This window comes from Photinus pyralis, unplaced genomic scaffold, assembly GCF_008802855.1.
Source record: "Photinus pyralis isolate 1611_PpyrPB1 unplaced genomic scaffold, Ppyr1.3 Ppyr1.4_LG3b, whole genome shotgun sequence".
Classification (NCBI taxonomy): Eukaryota; Metazoa; Arthropoda; class Insecta; order Coleoptera; family Lampyridae; genus Photinus; species Photinus pyralis.
This window is the reverse complement of record NW_022170510.1, coordinates 4553435-4575916: the sequence shown is the minus strand read 5'-3', so window position 1 is coordinate 4575916 and position 22482 is coordinate 4553435. Positions and strand designations below refer to the sequence as shown.

At 34.7% G+C, this 22482-nt stretch overlaps 5 protein-coding genes across 8 annotated transcripts in view; 3 read left to right on the top strand and 2 right to left on the bottom strand.

Annotated features, from left to right (window-relative positions):
* Window positions 1-955, top strand: part of LOC116167270 (vacuolar protein sorting-associated protein 28 homolog) — an 8611-nt gene extending 7656 nt beyond the window's left edge. The window contains exon 2 of the mRNA XM_031482593.1: window positions 832-955. The gene's annotated coding sequence lies outside the window, so the exon portion shown is untranslated. The remainder of the gene's footprint in view (window positions 1-831) is intronic.
* Window positions 53-956, top strand: LOC116167269 (vacuolar protein sorting-associated protein 28 homolog). Its single transcript, XM_031482592.1, has one exon. It carries the CDS (start codon window positions 139-141, stop codon window positions 778-780), a length of 642 nt encoding a protein of 213 aa, XP_031338452.1. The 5' UTR covers window positions 53-138; the 3' UTR covers window positions 781-956.
* Window positions 957-1934: 978 nt separating this feature from the next.
* On the bottom strand, window positions 1935-3965 carry LOC116167028 (histone-lysine N-methyltransferase SMYD3-like). Its single transcript, XM_031482261.1, has 8 exons — window positions 3787-3965; window positions 3569-3704; window positions 3277-3518; window positions 3102-3229; window positions 2874-3050; window positions 2532-2826; window positions 2184-2346; window positions 1935-2133 (listed from the first exon to the last, which is right to left on the bottom strand). Exons 2-8 carry the CDS (start codon window positions 3679-3681, stop codon window positions 1935-1937), a joined length of 1317 nt encoding a protein of 438 aa, XP_031338121.1. The 5' UTR covers window positions 3682-3704; window positions 3787-3965.
* A 1203-nt stretch (window positions 3966-5168) lies between these two features.
* Window positions 5169-18624, top strand: LOC116167265 (neuropathy target esterase sws-like). Of its 4 annotated transcripts, none has more exons than XM_031482584.1 (20): window positions 5169-5364; window positions 5571-5652; window positions 5701-5912; window positions 5960-6292; window positions 6339-6548; window positions 8673-8927; window positions 8981-9181; window positions 9230-9435; window positions 9486-9741; window positions 11233-11389; window positions 11441-11614; window positions 12297-12529; window positions 12578-12760; window positions 12816-13091; window positions 13138-13324; window positions 17220-17336; window positions 17456-17667; window positions 17714-17970; window positions 18120-18216; window positions 18269-18624. In XM_031482584.1, exons 1-20 carry the CDS (start codon window positions 5242-5244, stop codon window positions 18428-18430), a joined length of 3933 nt encoding a protein of 1310 aa, XP_031338444.1. In that variant the 5' UTR covers window positions 5169-5241; the 3' UTR covers window positions 18431-18624. The 4 variants fall into 4 exon arrangements, with proteins under 4 accessions (XP_031338444.1, XP_031338446.1, XP_031338443.1 ...); XM_031482583.1 differs by lacking the exon at window positions 17220-17336 and adding an exon at window positions 16867-16983 and having other exon boundaries at window positions 5170-5364; XM_031482585.1 differs by lacking the exon at window positions 17220-17336 and adding an exon at window positions 16867-16983 and having other exon boundaries at window positions 5234-5364; window positions 5554-5652.
* Window positions 18625-19626: 1002 nt separating this feature from the next.
* Window positions 19627-22180, bottom strand: LOC116167262 (folylpolyglutamate synthase, mitochondrial-like). The gene is made up of 9 exons (XM_031482580.1): window positions 21850-22180; window positions 21672-21799; window positions 21380-21626; window positions 21195-21331; window positions 20577-20757; window positions 20389-20512; window positions 20233-20344; window positions 19972-20183; window positions 19627-19921 (listed from the first exon to the last, which is right to left on the bottom strand). The coding sequence occupies exons 1-9, from the start codon at window positions 21949-21951 to the stop codon at window positions 19656-19658; spliced, it is 1509 nt and encodes a 502-aa protein (XP_031338440.1). The 5' UTR covers window positions 21952-22180; the 3' UTR covers window positions 19627-19655.
* Window positions 22181-22482: the final 302 nt, after the last annotated feature.

Genomic DNA, 22482 nt, shown 5'->3' with positions numbered 1-22482 from the left:
TTTTTTTGGGTTACCCTGTATGAACACTTACGCATGCGCTTTCAGTACTATTTTGTTTACTTGTCACATTTTAAGGTTAGAATTAGTCATTGCTGTGAATTTATTAATTAATTGCCCATTTATAATCTAAAATTACTGATGGCTGTTAATCAAGATAACAGACCTGAATTATACGAAGAAGTGAAATTATATCAGAATGCAAGAGAAAGAGAAAAGTTTGATAACCTTGCGGATTTGTATGCAGTAATAAATACTTTGCAACAATTGGAAAAAGCTTACATTCGCGATTGTGTAGTGCCTAAAGAATACACGGGTGCTTGTAGCAAGCTACTAGTACAGTACAAAGCGGCATTTCGTCAAGTTGAAAGCGACTCTTTCCCTACGGTCGACGCATTTGTACGTAAATATCGTTTAGATTGCCCCGCTGCATTGGAACGTATCAAAGAAGGTCATCCCATTACCATTAGAGATGATAAAGGAAACACTAGCAAGTGCATTGCCGACATCGTTTCCCTATTTATTACACTAATGGATAAATTGAGATTGGGCATTACAGCTATGGACGAACTTCATCCGGAATTAAAAGATTTGGTCGACACAATGCAACGCTTTAGTATCATTCCATCTGCCTTTGAAGGAAAGCAAAAGATGATCGAGTGGTTAAACACATTGGATTCGATGAAGGTGTCTGATGAATTATCGGAAACTCAGGTTCGCCAGCTCCTATTTGATTTAGAAAGTTCATATGCTGCTTTTAATAAGTTATTGCACAATTCGTAACTTTTGTGATAGAATTTGCTTTATGTATATAATGTTTAATATTTGCAACAGGATGTAGGCTGGTCTCTGATTTTATTAATTAAATATTTTTTATCCTTTCATAAATAATAATAATACATAAATAGGTAATTAATCCGTTGTCATGTTTTCTTTATGCAATAAACAGTAAATCTCACTCAAATGATTTTTACAACAATTACCTACTAGTGACAACAACAGACTAGACCCAAACTGCTCATCTTGCACACACTACTACACTAAAGTATACTGTGTGATCAAAAATGAGTTGCTATCGAGTCACCTTTGGAACTTTTGTTTACATGGGAAATCGTATTTAAGTTGAACTTCCAAAGGTGACTTGACAGCAACTCATTTGTGATCGCTCGTTACCCACCTCAAAAGAAAAACTGCAAACATAGTATAGTCCTTTTTCCTAAGCAAATTATTGTTCACTAATTAGAATTCTATACTAAATATTTTTTATAATAGAAATTGATCATAAAGCACCAAAAATCATCGGTTACTGACACTCAAAAACATGTTGATACCAAGTACCTACACCCAATTATTAATTAATAATACTTAATCAATAAATATACCCTCACATATTCCTATATAGTATGCCATGATCGAAACTGTTAAATAAGTATATCTCATAGGTAATAAAATAATCAATATGAATGTCCATTTTTTTCAGTACACTGATTCTTGATTTTCTGTGGGCACCATCTTTTAGATAAAAGTTCCTATTGGGTGTACTATGACCTTTGCTATGAGGAAGTGGGACACACTGTATGTAAAAATCACAAGTCTTTTGCAAGGCACTTTCTTAAAAATTAAGAAAGAAGTATTTTAGTTCAACTAAAACATCAGTAAAGAACAGCCTGTACCTATACATATATCATTTTTATGATATAAAATCTATCTATAGAAAAAATCCCAAATACTTACAATTTGGCATGTCAAAAGAAAAAAATAAGTGATATGTGGTCCGCTGTCAAAATGAAAACTACATCAATAATGCTTTCAGTGTAAAATTTGGCATCTTTGATTCCATTTAATCAACCTCCCATATGATATCTATTATGGAATAACTAAATTCAAAAACCTTTTACTCGTATATCTTACTTTATTAATTAATGACATAATTAATATTAGTACATACAATCCTGAATTAAAGACGCTATTTCACTTCTATACAAATTACTATCTTCTCCATGAGTTATTTTAATTATCTTACACGCATTGTGTAAATACTGTTTCCCATCTTGAATATTTTCCTGATAGATCAAAATCTTGGCTAACTTCAAATACAAAATACCTAGCAACGGATGAGTGTCACCCAAATATTTTCTGAAAAACAGCAAAGTAAAAATGGTGCATTAAAAAAAGTTGATCCGTACCTGTAACCAGCAATTAAAGATATGCCAAATATTTTTGCGTCATCCCATTGTCCAAAATCAATACTACTTTCGAAGGCTGAATCTAAAATTCTTACATGCTGTATGTTTAAATTGTGCAGAACCCCTTTGTGCCTGTTTAAGCAGACTTTACAGACGTCTAGATCTACATTTGCTGTAAAGGAAGCAATAGGTTCATATTCACAGAACTGACGGGAAATTAGAAAATATTGATATATTGATTATGCTTCTTTTTTTTGGTAGGCAAAAAATAACAAAAATAAGAACAACTTTTTTTGGGAACTTTAGGGTAATGCCGCATACTGAATTTTTTTCTGGGTCAAAGGATACATGCTAATTTCATATTCTGCAAATGGACATCTGTAAATTCAGTTACATCCTTATAGAGCTGCTTAAACTGTGGAGAAATGGGGGAGTCACACTGGTCACAGTTTGAAACTTGGTCATAGTCCCTTATTTCTACTAAGGAATCGCAGTGTGGATTAGAACAAGCTGCCGCAGACATATGAATAGGTTCCAAAGGATCTAAACATTTGGGACATTGACACATGAAGTAGTATGTTGCCATCAATTCCTTCTGGCGTGCCTCAGGTTTATATAATGTATCAATGTAGCTGACAAAAACCTAAAACGCACATTAAAAAGAACTTTTTTGTAATGCCACTTACCCACTTTGTCCCAGTTTAAACAAGGCATTGTTTCAGTAGCACGAATATTTAAACGAGTTCCTTGAAATGTTGCCACAGCAGTGGGTTGGCATGAATGATCTATAATGGATGCCGCCAAATAAATCCCGGTGCCTAAACTTTTTAACTCTTCGTCGCATATGTTAAAACTATTAACGCACATCTAGAAGACACATTTTGAAAAACCAGTAACGCATGACTAAATTACACTTACTCTTCCATACATACCCATTAGTTCAATTGGATTAGGAATGAAATCTGTACCCAGAAAGTCGTTTAAAACTCCACACAAGGATTGAAAATGTTCTATTCGATTAATATCATCCTTTATATTTGTATAATCTATGCAACAATAACGGTGTATTTGCAACTATAGTTAGACAACTTACGCGACATTAAATCTTTAAATTTTCTATATTTGGTTTTAGTGTAATACGATTTAATTTCGGAACCTCCTTTGGCTAATTTTTTTAATATACGTGATAATAACCTGGCTGCATCTGGAATTATTCTAGGCGATATTCTCTTTAAATTATTGCACTCGTGCTTATGAATCGACCATCCGTCTTTCTGACAAGACCTTCCACAATAATACACATAGTGGCAACTGGCACACTTTCGCAGTTCACTCCTACAAATAAATTATAAGTTTTATAGGTATATGATCTTTTATTTACCTACTTTGCAAAACAAAAATCGCAATATTCCGTCCTGTATTTAGATGTAAGAACATAAACAAAGGGCTGTTCAGTCAGTAGTAAGGTCCCCGGTTTCACCTCCTCGCCGAGACCCATTCTGCTAAGATAGTGCTGAAACACTGAAAATAGGTATAGGTTAATTAATTTAGGGTACATGTTTATTTTTAAAAGGAGAATAAATAGAATCAAATCTTTAACAACCTGGAAGTATTATTAACTCGTCAGAGTTTTAATTAGCATTTATTTTTACAGGTTCAATCCTGAAATATATTGATACGAAATTCCTGAATTTTTGAATTAATTTGTGGTTATTTTTTACACAATCCCCCAAACAAGTGTTTATATTTCAGTGGCGTACTTATCCACGAATCGGAAATTCTAGTGGGAGTATCTAGCACTGGCTATACATATTTAACAATAAAAAAAATTAAAAAAGATAAAAAATGTCTAGCTCTAGGTGCAAACAAACAACAATTACTTTAAATAAAATAATCTTTTTCAGGAAAAAATAGCCTACTATGACGCTAAAGCTGAAATAATACCTAAATTGGAATAGGTATTGTTCTCCTTGGATAACTTCCTACGAATGCGAATAAACATGATTAAAATGACTTACAATAGTAGTACCATATTTATTGAAAATCTCCTCGAGTTTCATGAACTTATAGCATTGAATTGATAGTTATAAATTCAATGCTTATAGTACCAAAAGTATCCCTAATGCAAATTTTCCGCGGTTGCGAATTATCCGGAAGCGAAATGTCCAGGATGCGAAATATCATGGAAGCAATAAAATGTCCCGGTGCGAATTGTCCGACTGCAAATTATTTTATTGGTGCTAATTCTCCAGGTGGGATTGGTGGGAATTGTCTACATCACGTCCCTGGGCTTCATTGGTTGTGTGTTTCGAACATTTTTAAATAAAATAATATTGGTATATTTAATTTCATTAGCTCAATTACTTGAAAATCCGCCCTAAAACATTTGTCTATAAAGTCCAAAGAAAACTAGCTAGATAAATGCGTTGCGGGCTCGTAATATTCGTCATAGAAAGGTTCACTTCCGGAAAGTTCGTCTCCTGGAGATTATCTTCCTCCAGAATACTTTCACTTGCTTTAAAGAAAATTATTATTCAAAACCTCTCTCTTGAAATAATTGCTATATTATATATTATACCTGTTATATCTATTACATTCCAGAATTTCATATTATTGACAAAATATTCGTCTCGGTAGATTCGTTCCCTTCGAAATTTTCACGCCCAAACGAAATCCTTGAAGAATTCACGCGTAAAAAAGCATACTCCAAAGGAATGCCTCCAAAATTTCGCCTTAAAAAAAGATTGTACATAAGCTGACTGCATCTTAATCTAAATCTAATGTTAACTTTAGTTTTATCGGCGAAAACGTGTTATATTAAATAATGAAGTGAAGGAAAGTACCAAAGGAAACTCACCCCAAATCAGGTATAAACTAAAATGTTAACTTTTCGGATTGCTTTAACGAACGCCCAAGATTTAATAAATTAGTATTAGTTACGCCACTGATATCAGCTGGTGTTATCTGACAGGAATATTGATGTAGCTGTCAAATGTCAAATAATGTATAAATAAAATAGTTTAAAAACGAAAATGGTTTATTAGGATGTAATTTAAAAATGGATATTTTGAATTTGTTAAATGAAATTAATGGAGATTTTGGAAACGTCCTAAAATCTTTTTGGATTGGAAGTACTTATACCAACTACTTTGAAGTGATTTTGGAATTACTAGTGTTCAAGGTGATTCAGTCAACTATTGTATTGTGTATTAATAATTCGTGTTTATTGTTTATTTAATACGCATTTTATCTTATTATACAATAATAACGCAATTTTATTAGTCATTAATTAAAATAAGTTATAATTCCATTTTATTTCACACTTCAGAATGTTTTTAATCTGTTGAAACTAAAAACAATTATTCATTAGGCATGTTACTCTTCCAGTTTAATTACGCGTTAGCCCTACTTATCTTTGCCATTCTTGGATGTTCTTGTTGGTATAGTTTCCGCAGATGGCAAATACGAGGTATGTAAATTACAAACTATCCATAATTTCTAAATAACTTGCAAGCAGGTATATCTCTAAAGCAATCTACACCTTTTGGGGGATCACGTTTTCGAAAACGAGACAAAGCACTGTTTTATGGAAGGAAAATGTTAAGGAAAGTCAAATCGTTATCGGGTCAAGTTCGCAGTTCCGGTCAGGGCCGAAAACGAAAACTGGTAATGAGATTTGCCCGAAAGTTGTTGCGTCTACGTAAAGAAAATGAATTGGAGCAATTAAAGGTGGTCGAACTGCCAGTTGGAAACTTACTATATCGTTTATCTTACAGGTTTTAGAGCCGCCCGCCGAGTATTTGGAGGAAGACTTGTTTAGTGATGATCGTATGCCGAGGGATGTGTACTACTTGCTAAAAAGCATGCGAGTTTTTGGCTACTTTGAAACTCCAGTTTTTCTAAAAATATGCAAACAAACGGAAATAATGAACGTGCCCGCAGGTTCATTTCTTTTTAAAATCGGCGAACCAGATGAAAATGTTTTTATTGTTCAGAGTGGTAAAGTTAACGTGTTTATTACGGCTGTGGATGGATCAATTTTATCGTTAAAGATGGTTAAAACTGGCGAATCTGTTACGTCCCTACTGAGTTTTACAGATGTCCTTACGGTATGGTTGTCTTAAGGTTTGCAATGTGTATTAAAATTGTTGGTAGGGTCATCCAAATCCGTACAGAACAGTGTCCGCAAAGGCCATGGAGGATTCTACAATTGTAAAACTTCCTATGGCTGCTTTTCATGAAATTTTTCACGAATGCCCTGATACCTTTATTAGAGTCATACAGGTTATTATGGTACGACTTCAACGAGTTACTTTTACAGCGCTTCATCAGTATCTGGGTCTTAGCACAGAACTTATTAATCAGGTATTCCTTTTTTACAATTTTTAAACGTATCAATTGGAGATATGCCATAAAGTCGAACAAAGATTACCAAGTAGGTTAATAGAGGCATGAACCCCAAGATAAAACCTATTTTACTCACTAGCAAGTGCTTAACAATAAAAGTAGCATATCCAATTAAAAAAGTAATTGCAATTTATAATTTAGTCCTGTGTTTTAATTTGCTGATAATTATGTCTAGTGAAACCATTATCATGGACCTATGTGGTCATATTTTTTCCTTTATTAGTGCTATGTGATAAAACATTTTCAAGATAAGAAATCATAATCATTAGGAAGTGCGAACTTCTTGCCATTTCCATAAAGTAGCAATCAATAGGTACCTACATATTTATGTAGCACGCATTAGTAAAGCCAAATAACACATGCTCTAAAAAATTCTTTCTTTTATAGTTATTTGCATTTTATTTTAATTACTTATGGTTCTTAAAGTTAGTTGTTTTGTTTTTCAATTTTTTACTCTTCAATGTAGGTGTATCATTGAATAAAATAATTCAGTTTATTCAATCCCTTACCCAACAAGTTCGAAAATAAGAGCATAAACGATCAACAGTACAAAAACAGAAATAAAGAAAATGGAAAAGCCTGATAGGTATTCTCGCACAATTAGGGAGTTGTGCGCGAGTTAACTGTTCAAATAAGATAAAAAAAAAATAAAAACAAAATCGACTAATTTCGGTTTTTCTGACATATCTTCAGAAGTAGTTGGAATTTTCTGGTTTTCTTTAAAGCATTATAATAAATGTATTAATTGCGCAATTTTTTCCTAATATGACCACTATCATAATATCTCGTAATATCTTCTATGGTTTCGGAGATCCCCATGATAGATATCCTTATCTTGGACATGGAATTAACTTCCGTGGGTCGACCTTTTCAGGAATGTTAAATTGACTTTAAGCATAAATTCCAAGAAAGATCGACTCCTGTTTTTATACAATCCAAAATTTCAACTTACATTTATCAATGAGTCAACATTTTCTCAAAATGACTCTTGAGTTTCTCCCTTTGAAAGGTAGCAGCAAGATGGTTGACGATTTGAATCAGGCACAAACCGGGCTTCAGGTTCCTCGAAATTTAGTAGTTGACTCACTCACTGGACTAATTTACCAATATTCTGCAGTATTGAAATGTCAATTTTCTCTTTGAATACAGGTGGTTTTAACAGCTAACAAAAGCGCTAATTAATCGTTTTTAAACTATTTACCGGTTGCCGTTTAAATTAGAATCTTATTATCGCTTCATATAAACAAGAGAGGTGGACAAATTTGGTTAGTAACCTTGTTTTGTATGTTAACTAACCATCCCAAATATAAACGCAATGAACGTTTTGTACTTTGGGCCACAACGCTTTCGTGGTAAAATGTATTTAAGCGCGACCACGTTGTTCAAATGAAAGGAAAATGTTCGCTCACAGAAATAACCACTTTATATTAGTGTTGAGATGACAATAATTTTGACGAATTGGCGGCACAGTTTTCCCTTGTAATTAGGCAATTAACATCAACTTTCACAGTAAAAATCTCACGTACGATTACGCGGCTGTTAAATTTTCCGTATCCCTCGATTATGTGAACTCGTCTTGAAACTTTTAGGTGAAAATAATTGTTACGCCCTCAACTTATATAGATTCGATTTGAAGGTTCAACGAAAAATTCTTCTCTCCCACCCAATTTTTCTTAATATTGTCGCCAAAACCAAAAACCGAAACCAATATCTTCAAGTACCATGAAGGACACCCCTCCTACCCCCATCCCATCCTCAATATAGGGTAGGTGAAAAAAGCGGTAGTTGGTAGAAACAATTGAACAACATTGAATAATCCCTCTCATAACATTCCTTCTAGGTATGTGCTAAGAGTGCATGTGATCAGATTGAATTAATTTAGATGTAGAATGGAGCATTTTCTTGTCTAGTCTTTGTCATCCTAATTTTAGATTTATTATTTTCAATCTTCAGAGGTGCGCTATTTTGAGTTGGAATTTTGGAAAATGTTTACGAAATCAAAAAAGTTAAATACTTAATATGTTACACCTTTAGCTCTAAGGTACTGTTAATGCTGCGATAAATAAATTTATGTCCAAATAGGGCCCAAGAACTAGTAAGCATAGGCATCCATTAATGAGTTCACCTCAACGTAGCAAAACAAAGGACACGCCACCGATAAAACGTGAAGACATTGAGGGATTTTATTGGGAACCCACGGATAATATGCAGCCAAGTTCTAAGCCAGTTACTGTACCAACTTATCGTCGTAGTAAATCCTGTTTAGAAACCAAACACTCTCCCAATTATAATACGCCAGATATGGTACCCGATTTAGATCAGCCGTATAGTAACGTGGTATGGTGAATTATTGAGTTATATAAAACTTCAACCATTACCTCTTGTTTTAGACTCCCGATTTGCAACAGGCATTAACTAGAACCAAGCGATTATCTGTTATTGAAAATATCGATATACCATCAATTATTCAGAGTGCCACCGAAGTGTTTGTGCACGAACTGGGACTCGAGGATGATTTATGGCTTAAGGGAAATGTTGAGTATCGAGAGGTTGTAGCAGGTACTTACTTAATGAAGGAGGATTCAAATAAGGTACTTTGTTTCTTTTGGGAAGTTTTTTCAAATTCACTTCTGTTACAGGATGCTGCATTAGTGTACATTATTTCTGGGTCATTAACGCTAGCACAACGAATGACAGACACTGATGAGGATGTGCACATGTTCACGGCACATCCCGGTGAAATTGTCGGTGGACTGGCAGTTTTAACTGGAGAGACAAATTTTTTTAACATTCGTGCCAAACATTTTACTCGTCTTGCCATCATTTCAAAAGCCACCTTTTATAAGTAGAAATGAAAACCTGCATTTCAGCATGTACCCACACTGTCATTTGTAGCTTAATGAAAGAGAAACCGGGTATCATCCTTTTTATTGCTGACATGGTAGTGAAACGACTCTCACCCTTTGTAAGGCAAGTGGATTTTGCTCTAGACTGGGTTTTTCTCGAATCGGGAAAAGCTGTTTACAGACAAGACGACGAAAGTGATTCCACGTTTATTGTATTATCCGGCCGTTTGCGTTCTGTTATCACGCATAAAAATGGAAAGAAGGAATTAGTTGGCGAGTATGGTAAAGGAGACTTAATTGGAATTGTAAGTTGAAAAGAGACTGAATTTTTGTTGTCTCACAATGGGCCACTTTCACATTTTTTATTTATGTGATAAATCAATGCGGAACATAAAGAAATACCAGTATGCAAAATTTCACAATCCTAAACACACAAACTTTTAAATTATCTAAAGATAAGTTTTTCGCGCGCTTGGAAATCATTTTAAACGCTAGATTTTGCCGGCACATGGTTGTGACGTCACAACTGTGTAAAAGTTCAGTGGCGGTATACTTGCATGTATACTTCAATGCGACGACGTAGCGTATGCGTTTGTTGTTGCTTACGTTTTCTCCTGTGTACCGTGAAATATATCGATATCTTTCTGACGGCACGTCTTGAGGCGGCTCTTCCCGTACGCACTTCGCTTCGAGCTTTGCATGACAGCAATACTCGCGAGCATTGCACGAGTACAATTTTTACTCTTCACGTGCAGTCCTTGTTCGAAGTACGCCAAGTGTAGTTACGTTACGCAGATTAATGAGGGTAATACGAGGGTAATAAGTAAGAAACAAGCAGCAGCAATAGGTAGTTCTTTTAGATCATAATGAAAAAAGTAAAATAAGAAGAAAAAAGGTATCGAGTAGAGTAAAGGAGTGGTAGGTATAAAAAACGAGGTGCTGCCAATCATATTTATCTATTAATAGAAATCAATGTAAATCACTCTGAAGATTACCAAATTTACTTCCGGATGCATATGCTGACATTAAATATACTTATACTTAATTGTTGAAATTAAATTCGTTAAAATGCCTACAATACATTTTTCTGAAAGTGGCATTGAAAGTTTTACTGTCTCATTCCATCCAATATAATGAATATATTGTCTTATTTCGAACCTTGTATTCATGCTCGTAATCAAACTACACATTGCAACTTTAGCGCGCATAGCTTCGCGCCGCGCCAAGTTTTCCGACAGATTTGAAAACGTCAACACGACCCAAGTTGCAACAAAGTGCTGCTCGTCTGGTCCCTTCACGTTCGAGCTTTGCATGAATTCATGTTGGGCAATGTTCGTACAGGCAAAGCTCGAAGCGAAGTCCGTACGTGAAGGGCTGCCTGAAGAGATTAAATGTGGAAAATTTTTAGTCCACCTAAAAATACACTATTCGTACTAATTTTTTTGAACTTTCTCTATCATGTCTCCACCCACACACACACATGCACCCTTTATCGTTTTTTGCGCACAAGACACAAAACAAACCTGGCCGGGCGGACCTCTACAAACCTGGATCTATGAACACAAGAATGTAAACAAATATGGCGACCACAGTTGTGACGTCGCACCAATGGCAGGGCGTTTGCAGCTGACGTCATATTTAAAGGGATTCACAGTAATTGTTTTTACTATTTGTTTAAAAACAAATGATCTTTTTCAAAAATTAGTATTCGCCTCATGTATGGCGTATATAGTACTTGCCACCTGTGCAAATTTTTTGCTAATAACGAAACCATGCAAGTAGCCCATTGGCGATAGGTGGAGATGGTTACCCAAACTAAAAGGAGTACAACAGTGATGGCGGTTAGAGATTCAGAACTGGCCAAATTGCCCGAGGGAATTTTTAATGCAATTAAATTACGTTATCCTATTGTAGTAACAAGACTTATAAATTTGCTAGGTCATCGTATTTTAGGTATGTTAGTTTGGTGCAGTAAGTAGTCATGTTAACTCACTATTATTGTAGGTAGTTGGAAAAAACCAAATTTAAATTTACGTACACCAAGTTCTCCAAGTTATTCTGCGTTAGATACTAGACCATCTCAAATAAATTTTTCAACAGTAGCCATTATGGCGGTGTCTGAAGATGTCCCATTAACGTCTTTTACTTTCGAATTGTACCATTGTTTAAGTGCCATAGGTATGAATAATATTTTAGTAGAAGTATTGGTCCACATCCTCTTATCTCGAACGCACTGTATATACCAAAACTGACTCGTTCGCCATATTGGAGCCCACTAACAATTCACGTTTGCAAGTCCTGTACTTATGTACTCTGTTATTATTTAAAAAAAAACATTGATTTTTTCAACGTATATGAATGTATAAACATTGACTTTATTATGTATTCTTTTTTATTAAATCAATTTTGCTTACAGATTTGGATTCTCAGTGGGCTCCAAAATGGCGGATGAGTCTGCTATCATAATCAAGTACCGTTATCGCCCATAGCACACAACAAAAGAAACGTAGTAATAAATGAAATTCTCTTGGTGTGTGCTGTTAGAAATTTGCAAATGCGTAGTCGAAGCCCAACTTTGGAATGGCACTGGAAAAAACCGGTTGCGCCCCTAGCGACAAAGCCGTATATTATAGTTCATTAGCCCCTTGGCTTTGGGAAGTGCGAAATTTTGTACAAATTATTTTTTGCTGACTATTTGCAATCCCTGCGATCATCGCGCCCTCTTTGCTCAGAATCGGCATCAAATTCTGCACAATATCCGCATTTTTCAAAATGTATATCTTCATATACCATGTTCGAATTTTGACTCCCAGATTCCCTACTACTAAAAATACAATTTACAAAAATATTTAATATTTAGGGCCTACTTTAAGACTGACCTCGGATGTGATTCGCAAAACCTTAGGGAGTAGTATAATGGACCCAAACAACGAATATCGTTTAACGACGTGGCTGGCTCAGCAAGAAGATCAACATAAAATTGCATTGTATCAATGCGACTTGACCTTTAGTTTGTGGACGCAACGTTGCATCCGGCAGGCCGATTGTATACTAATTGTGGGACTGGGATTTAAACCGCCCACCCTAGGACAGGCACGTATTGGTCCTGATCTTCGTTTTGTACTAACGGCGTTTGCGTAGGTGGAGAAAGAAGTACAAAGACTAGCTATTAGGACGCAAAAGGAATTGGTCTTGCTTCACCGAGAAGATGGGCCGCGACCAAGTAATACGGTCGCCTGGTTAAATATGAGATCGTGGATTTCGTGGCATCACCATATAAAATGTTTCAAACGTACATTCTCGAGAAAGAGTTTATATCGCATTGTGAGTCTTAGACAGAGCGAGAGAAATGTTAAGATTGAAGATAATCATTTTACAGTATGAACTTTACGGGAAAGTTTGTCGATCTGAACCAAATATACATTCAGATTTTTCAAGGTTGGCTAGATGGTTAACGGGGAAATCAGTTGGTTTGGTACTCGGCGGTGGTGGGGCTCGAGGTGCCGCGCACATTGGAATGATTAAAGCTATACAAGAGGCGGGTATACCAATTGATATGGTGGGTGGTGTTAGTATTGGAGCTTTCATGGGTGCGCTATGGTGTCAAGAAAAGAATATCACCACCGTTACACAGAAAGCGAGGGAGTGGGCGCAGGTATCCGTTAAACAATGTAGGCATTTACATGATAGACTTATTGTAGAAAATGAACCAATGGTGGCGTCAAATATTAGACCTGACTTATCCCGCGACATCTATGTTTAGTGGACGTGGCTTTAACAAAACGATTCATGCCGCATTCAACGATACATTTATTGAAGATTTGTGGTTACCCTATTTTACTATCACTACCGATATCACGGCCTCTTCTATGAGAATTCACAGCCACGGTGAGTATTTGCTTTGCATATCACAACCAAATCGATGTAGCACTATACGGGATTGTATTTTCATAATTAATGTCACAGCATATGTTTAGATGTTATAATTGTTGTTTACACATAATAGATGTTCAAATTGTGATTGGTTATCTTTTTTTGTTTGCATGCTATTCTTAGTAGTTCTTAATTTACATTTTAATGTATCATTTTTCACATTTTAACACAAATTGTGTAGTGTGTAAACATCAGACAACACGAATTTGCTTTACATTACTTGAGGTTACATATGCTTATGTGACACTACCAAATCAATTTCCCAACCATATCTCATTTGACGTCACTTGACTTATACTCGAATAACACTGGACCGAAGAAGCCATACTTTTTACTATGGACAAATCTCAATGATTTTAAAGGTTATTTTAAAGAATTTCAAAATTTGTAGCTAGTGTTGATATAGTGGCTTTTGTAGATACACTAGTACAGTAACTAGAAAATATATCAATTTAGTTTTCAATAATACAAAGTCTTGTAGAACTCTATTATTTTCGCAGGTAAGTACTAAGTATTACTTTTCCCTTGTGTAAAGGTATGCCCTGTTTTTATAGTTGATCAATATCTAATTTTTCCTGTATTAGTTAAATATAACAAACTCTTATTCTTTCATTTCTTTTTTCAACTCTGTAATTTTAACTCGTATGTAAAATTGTTGAATATGATATTAATTCCATGTCTTTCTTAAGTGTAAAAGTCCATATTGCTATATTTCTCAGCTGGCTATTTCTTGTTTCCTTTGAAATAGAAGCAAAACTACAGTCAGTGAGTCTCGTATTACTATTCTGTGACACAAATAATTGATACCACTGTTTAAAAAATCTGACCTTCAAACCTAGGAAGGTTCTCTTTGCTCGAAGTCACTTTGTAACTGAATTAAAATTATTTCAAAATTTCAATGATTCGTTCATAACCTTCTTTTATAAATTTAACCATTTCTAGAGACTTATTTTGGAAAATTTAAATTTCTAGCTTTTATTAAATTGAGGCTCACTTTTATTGTTATTAAATTGAAAGAAATACTAAATAGAAAAATTAATGCAAACCTTTATATACATATTGCAGACGTGAAAACAAACTGAACTTAAAACTGTAAAACTTTTTACTTTTCAGACACAAATTCTCACCTTCTATCTTGTCAATTTTATTCAATCTGAAAAAGATAAACGAAACAAAAAATCGCAAGTTATCTAAATCCGCCAGATATATCTTATCAACTTGAAATAAATCCAAATACATTTGATCAATAAATACTATTAAAACAATAATAATTCCCACGCGGAGTATGAAACAAAAACAGTGAACGTTCATATTTTTTAAAACAACAAATGACTGTATTCCTTTAACCTATTGTTTTATTTTGTATCTTTTATATGACATGTCGATTCAATTATCGTTCATTTTCATAATTTTGTTTAGTTCATTTCTATTTTTGATTCAAGTTCTTCGTTATCCTAAATGTTCTCTTTAATTTACATTTAAATGTTTGTCAAATTCATTTTAACATTAGGTCTTCCATTTCCTTCTACCAGTTTCGCAATTAATCTTAATTGTTTCTTCAACATTCAATTCTCTCCGTTCTTGCTTCATTACTTAATTCTCTATTTCACTTTGTATCATGTGCAATTTTAACTTTTATAATGAATTAATTGCCTTGTCACTACTCACTAATATATTCTTTTCCGTGTTGTCCATTTTCTTCTTTTCTTGCAAGTAATTTTCTTCATCAATATCAACTACACACCCACTCCCATGCATCTTGTTATGGAAATTGATAAATTAAAAAGTTTCATGAAGAGTTAGTTACGAAAATAAATAAGTATAAATTGTGGACAATTCTTGTGCAAATAAATGGCATTTTTTTAAATCGAAATAGCTTATTAAATGGTTGCGTTATAAAGTAGTAGCATGCTATACTCTCGGCTATACTATTTATCAATGGTTTCTTTCTTGTTAGATGATTATTGGGGAGACTTGTCCAGACAATTAATTTTGCTTTTGTGGGTATACTTTCCTCTGACAAAGCGTTTTCGAGATATTCGCTCATAAGGTCGCCAATAGCTATATTTCAATCAGACGTCCCAATCGCCCTTTGTGAGTACCATCCTCTGACAATCTGTACTTGAGATATAAGGAATTATTTATATCCGATCACAATAACGAGTCGAGGAGAAGGCTATGATTCGTAGAAGTTAATTCCTTTCGTTGTAACCTTTCATTAGAGTACCATGAAGTATAAAACCAGTTGCACCTCTCTGTGCCTCATACAAAGGCAGTTATAGCACGCTTCTAATAATTTTACACTTTTGCCTTTCATTATGCTTATTTGACAGTTGCGCAATATGCGCATGCGCACATCTGATGCTTACAATATGCGATATGCTTATCTTTACTAGAGACATCTATGGTTAAAATTTCTAGAATATATCTATAAATAGGAAAGTTACTGCAACATATCAAAATGTAAACATTTTTTTTACAACTTTGTCGATTTCTGGCAACATTTAATCCTTAGCCTGGGGTTTTGGCAATAATTTTACGTGAAGTTAAAAAGTATAACTCAAACAAATTTCAGAAGTGCATGTAACGCTATTATTTTGCTTAAAAGTTAACCTTAGACGACATGCTTGCTCTTCCCTCCCCGAAAATGTTCAGTACACTTTGCCATTTATTACTTTTGTAACCAGCTCTTTATAGACTTATTATGGTGTAGCAAATAATAATATAAAAAAGACGTTGATACCATCAAGTTTAAATAATTATGGTTATCTAATTTTTTTAATATTCCAATTATTTGCCTCTAGCTCACCACCGAAATAGAATAACAAAATCTTGTTTTGTTTTTCTAATTATGTACTTTTTTAGGCAATCGATTGTAGTTTATTCTCAATGCATGTATCGTAGTGCTTATCAGATAACCATCTTTTTAATCTTGTAATAGTAGTAATCTGTAGAAACTAATAATGGCCCTGACCACCGTAAAGTAGATATGAATATATTTTGCATTTTACAATATTTTATCTGTAAAATTTTGAAGAATGCAAAGGGACTTTGTTTTCATGATGATTGGTTATGGATATGCTGTGTTATTGTAGCTAGAAATCGTTGATGGATTACAAGTTTTAATAATTTATTTGTCGGTGGTGGATATGTTACTGTAATATCCATCATTTTTAGATGTCCAGTTTGCTGTTCCGGGTATGTATCGTAGATGTGAGTTCACAAGCACACTTTTTTGTATCACGTTTTTGTTTGTTCACTTGCAGGGTGTTCTCTATTCAATACAATTTTAAATATTTGTAGATATTACCATTGACATTCAAGGTAAGTTTTTTGTCTTCTATTGTGTGTGTATCCTTTTAAGTAAATACTTGGGAACAGTATGAAAATACAATCTTGACAAAGCTAGTAATTAGTCATAAAAAGTTGATTTTGAATTTGGATTACCCTGTGTAAACTCTTAGATGGCTATGGGCTTAGTTGAACTCTTGTCATAGGCTCTTTATGGCGCTACGTGAGGGCATCCATGTCGCTATCAGGTTATATGCCACCACTCTGTGACCCAACTGATGGACATCTGTTACTCGATGGAGGTTACACCAATAATTTACCAGGTAATTGCATTTTACTAAAATTAACTAAAGAGACTGCATCAACATCTAAAGGTATGTTTTTGTGTGTTTGTCTACTAATATAAAGGATTTGGGATGCTTCATTCTTCTGATAAAAAGGTAACCAATCACAATATGAGTCAATTTTTGTCATTTTTAAAAACAAAAGTGCTTTAATCAGAATTGAGTTGTTCAGCATAGTTAACAATATTGAATATTTAGCACAAATTGTATGACAGGTCATTTATGGAGGTATGTGCGGGGTAGTATGACTGTTATGGGAATATTTCCCCCCATGTGTGATCCAGTGGATGGACACATGCTTTTGGATGGATGTTATGTCAATAACGTTCCAGGTAAATAATACATAAGTATTCGCCAAATTTTATTATCATATGCTGCAAAGGTATGTTTTGTATGTTTGATTTTCACCTATTAACGTTGTGTCCGGAATTGTCAGTTAGTATTTTTGTAGCTGATGTGATGCGCAGCTTAGGAGCCAATCACATATTGGCGATTGATGTTGGATCAGTTGACGATCAAGATTTAACTAATTATGGAGATGACCTATCGGGATGGTGGGTGATGTGGAAACGGTGGAATCCCTTCACATCTGCTGTAAAAGTTCCTAGCTTACCTGATATACAGTCACGTTTAGCATATGTGAGCTGTGTTAGACAATTAGAAGTAGGCCATCACCAAACGATGCAGCTCATTCAAGTGTGTGTTTTAGGAAGTAAAAAATAGTGATTATTGTGAATATATTCGTCCGCCTATAGACCAGTATAAAACATTACAATTTGGTAGTTTTAACGAAATCAAAGATGTAGGTTACAATCACGGGAAAACGTATTTTGAAGGGCAGATGCGTGCAGGTCGACTGCCTCTTTTCCATTACCACATGCCCCCTGAAGGTGCTCGAGTTCACCAGGCGCATCCATCTTGCTATACATTTACAGATTTAGCACAGATGGTTTGTAAAGTACCCAGGTTAGTATTAACCAACAAATGTACGAAAATAATATCTTGTACTGGTGCATTTCAAAAATTCACCTAATCGTTAATGACAAACTATGTACATGGTTGGAGTAATTAATAAGTGAATCTCAGATACTTTTGGGTGATTATTAAATTTGTAGAACATTTGAAGATGAAACTTCCAGCTCATCGTCCGACTACGATGAAGACTATGACGGTCAGGGATATGCTTCAGAACCTTCTGCCGGTATTTTAGAGGTAGGTCATTTAGACAAATTTAGATCAATGTGATTACTGTTGTCATTATCAGCGTGACGAAAATAAACTCCGTCATAGTAGACGCACGTGTGGTTCTCTTTCGTTGTCGGATAACGAAATGGAATCGGATTTTGATACGGCCATGATGGATGGCCCTATCCCACCATTAACCAAAGCAGAATACTGTTATTCAGGTTCACTAGATAATACGTGAAGATTTTAAGGCTTTCTTAAGTTAAATACAGGTACTTACCTCCAAGGTAATAATGTCTATGCAATAGTATTATTGAGAATCTTTTGTAAAACGATTTTGATATTTAAGGTACCTTAGGTACTTTTTTACACTGCAAAAATATTTGGCTTTATTATGTAACCGTGAATTTGTAATAAATAATTGTTTGTTACGTATATATTTATTTGGTGTCTATAATAATAATAATTTTATTATCTTAACCAGTTAACAACCAATTATGAAAAAGAGTAGTAACTTTATGAAACCTTTAGAGTAGTGTGCTAAATGTTTCAGTAAACCATCAGTACATTTTTCACATCCTATCATCCTATACATGATTTTAACATTCAGCAATGTGTCAAATTCTATGAAATTTGAGAGCATTTCTTTCTCCTTTAAATTTTTAACAAAAAGTTAACCCAATAAATTAAATAAACTACCACTATTACTGATAAACAACTCTGTAATTCTATCACTAACTTTGTTTCTAGTGTGATTTTGTTCCCCGGTTCACTTGAAATCCTTGTATCATCCCTATTGGCGGGAGACAGAAATCGCAGCGGCGTCTGGTGGCGTAACGTACCAGTTGCATCATCGGGATCCAAACGGTGTTTACCGCGTGAGCATTGCGTTTTTAAGTTAAAAAAATCATAATGGTCAGTAAACGTTCCATAAGTAACAATAATTGTTGTGTAGCAGTATTCCCCGTTATTGGGGGTGTCCAGATAGATCTTGGAATGGTTTTGTCCTGGAATTTTCGACAAATGTCTGCAGTGCACTTCCTTGTCTGTGCCCACCATCGAGGGAGGCCCTCTTGCCACCGGGGCACTTTATTTGAGGTTCTCCTTTCTTTTGTGGGACAGCTTGCGTCATAGGCACCTTTGATGGCCATGCGAATGTTTGATTCCATGACCTCTGGTTGATAATATAATCAAGGAGAGACACCTCTTCCCTTGAGGTCGGTGTTTCCCTGGTTCCTGCCTCATCTTTTTTAGGATTTCGAGTACCAGGTGCTCCGGGAGTAGTTTGGTGGGTTTTTTCTTGGTTCGTATGAGTCCCAGGAGTATGAGGGAAATAAATGTCCACATGCGCGGCGCCCTCTACAACAATCATGGTTCTTAAGATATCTGAGACGCATGTAAGAGTATTCCTCTTCTTTCTGTATTTATATTCAAAACTACAAAACCAGATCTACATTTATTTTCAATTAACTATCACAATTATCAGTATATAAATTTGGATTAATTACACTTAAAACTGCCCCTATCAAATGTAGTGATCCCGTAACTAAAACATCATGCTCTTCTACAGCGCATTCCTTTAAAACATCAGTTACAGAAGAGAAAACTTTCACCGTTTGTTTCTTTGTTATATTTCCATTATCTGTTTCTTGATCCAACTCGTGCCATATCACACTGTGATGGTGGCAACGTGCAGTTTGTTGATCCTCCATTATATTAAAGTTTTTCTCATCTGCAATAATAAACAAAATAGATACACATCAAAATAATAAAAGAATATACCTTCTCTTGGTACTGGTATTGCTTTATTGGGCACAAAGAAAACTTTGTTAAATGAACACTTGTGAAGCTGTGACAATAAGTCTTTCGAGTTTCGATCACCAGTTGCATTAAAGATTAGCACCTTGGCTCGTGATGAAGATTGAGTTAGTTGGGAGAACCAGACTGAGCATGCATGAATACTCTCTGGCGTGTGAGCGCCATCTATATAAAACCTAGTGATTTTTGATTTAATCATTGAAATCAAGTTAGGCAAAAACGTACATGTTGTTGCTCTTTTGCAGCACTTGAAATCTGCCTGGCCATTTGAGAGTTTTTAAGCCCGTCTGTGTTAATTCTGAACGTACAAAATCATTAATGTCTTTGTAGCAATCGCCTAGAAAGACAATTTTCATTTACATTTTTACAAGTAGTTTTCACCTTTTGTTAAACGCACCCAGCGATCACATAGTGATAACGCAAGATTCGCGTTAAGTTTATAAATGTCGGAAGGCTGGTTATCATGGCGGACATCTACCTCTGGCTTCACTACAGTCAACGAACACTACAAAGTTCTTCATCAAAATATAAAAGGTGTTCCACACTTAGCATTCTACTGCCACACTTACATTTTTTTCTATGCTGCGGTCCTTCAAAATTTTAAGAACGGGAGCCTCCTGAGGGACTGTAAATGCAAGCGCTGAAGGTTTCATTATTCCCGACTTTTGCCAAGCAATTTGTTCTAAAGTATTTCCCAGTAATGACATATGGTCTAATCCAATTGATGTAATACCAACTAAAGGCACTTTTCTGTAAACAAAAATATCGAATTTTGAAATTAAGCATTATGTAAATGATTAGGGAGAGAGGGATCACTAAAAAAACATGTGGCATGGCAAAAGATATATCGATAAATTCGGTCTCTCATAAATACCTACAGAAAAGTGAATTGTAATCGTATGAAAAAATGCTTCCAGTTTGTACGCCCCACAAATCTTGATTTTCTAACAATTTATACATATGCGGAAATTGGTCTTTGTGATTGCCTAATAAAATACCCATTAACTGAATGCACTCAACATGCATCATTGTCATTAATATTTAATAAGTGTCCAGAAATGAAACTTTGTTTATTATTAAGCTAATAAACTAACTAATTATAATGAAATGATGAAACTTAGAACATGAGATCATAAGTTAATTAGTTTTATATTAATTGTTTATGACTAAATAACGCAAGTACTTACCGTAAAATGTTAGTGGAGTCGTATTCGCCACCAATTCCAACTTCTATAATAGCGACGTCCACCTTTTCTGTAAGAAACACTCTAAAAGCCAAAAGAGTTAGAAATTGAAAATATATCGGCATATCACCAGAATAAGTCTAAAATAATAACTATCGAACTAAATTCGTTAGAAAATAGCCATTTACTTTTTTTAAATGTAGAGTATTGTACAGATCCCAAAAATTGTTAACAAAATTAGTTTTTGAAATAGGCACTCCATTGATACGTATTCGCTCCCTCACCTCAATTAGATGCGGGGAAGAGTAAAAGCCTGTCTTATAACCGTGCTGACGTAGAATTGATTCAGTTAAAGCACATGTTGTGCCTTTTCCCTTTGTTCCTGTAACATGAATTACTGGGAGAGTATCGAGCACATCCAAGGTTACTCCAGACCTACAACCAGACATCATTGCCATTTGAAAAATAAGACTACATTACTTTATCAGATAGTTCTGTGTTTTCAGTATTGATTTAACATACTGCTCTTCAGGTGATAAATATCTATTTCCTTTGGCTTTCAAGTACTGGGCATTGGTTTGTAATCCATTAAGAGCCTTTATTGCGGCCTCAAAAAATAAAAGAACTAATATGTGTCATATACGTAAAGCTCTAGTACCTCATATTCTGAAGAAATATCTTTGACAACAGGATTGAGTGCATTTGCCGATATCATTTTTGAGTGTCGGTATATTTTCCCCAAACAATGTCTAAGAAACATTTAGGAATTGCACTGTGAACAATTTAGAAGAGCGAAGGTGTTGTGGTGTAGATCCATCACTAATATAAACGTCATAAATAATAAATTGGGTAACCCCTGTTGATTGTTATTGCGCACTTTAATCATTAAATGTACAAGGTTGACTTCACGCAACAATTTCATAAAAAATTTGATAGAAAAAACATATTATTTTATCAGATACGAAAGGTTATGTTATTTGTTTTGACAATCACGTGTTTACCATGACAGTTTAGTGGCCTTTTTTTTATGGAAAGGTTGTCAGCACTGTAATAAACGGCGCCGTAATGACGATTTATTTGTTTAAGCAGTGCAGTTTTGAAAACCCTGAACTCACTAAGGCTTGGGAAGCTTATTTTCTCTCTTTATGTTTTAAGAATCCTATTTAGTTTACCTGCAGTCTGTAATGCTTTGATGTCGTGCATTTAAAAAAATCTTGTATATTTCCGTTTTAGTCAACTTACAATGCACCCTGTATATAAAAATGTTCGTATTGATTTTTAGAATGTTAGG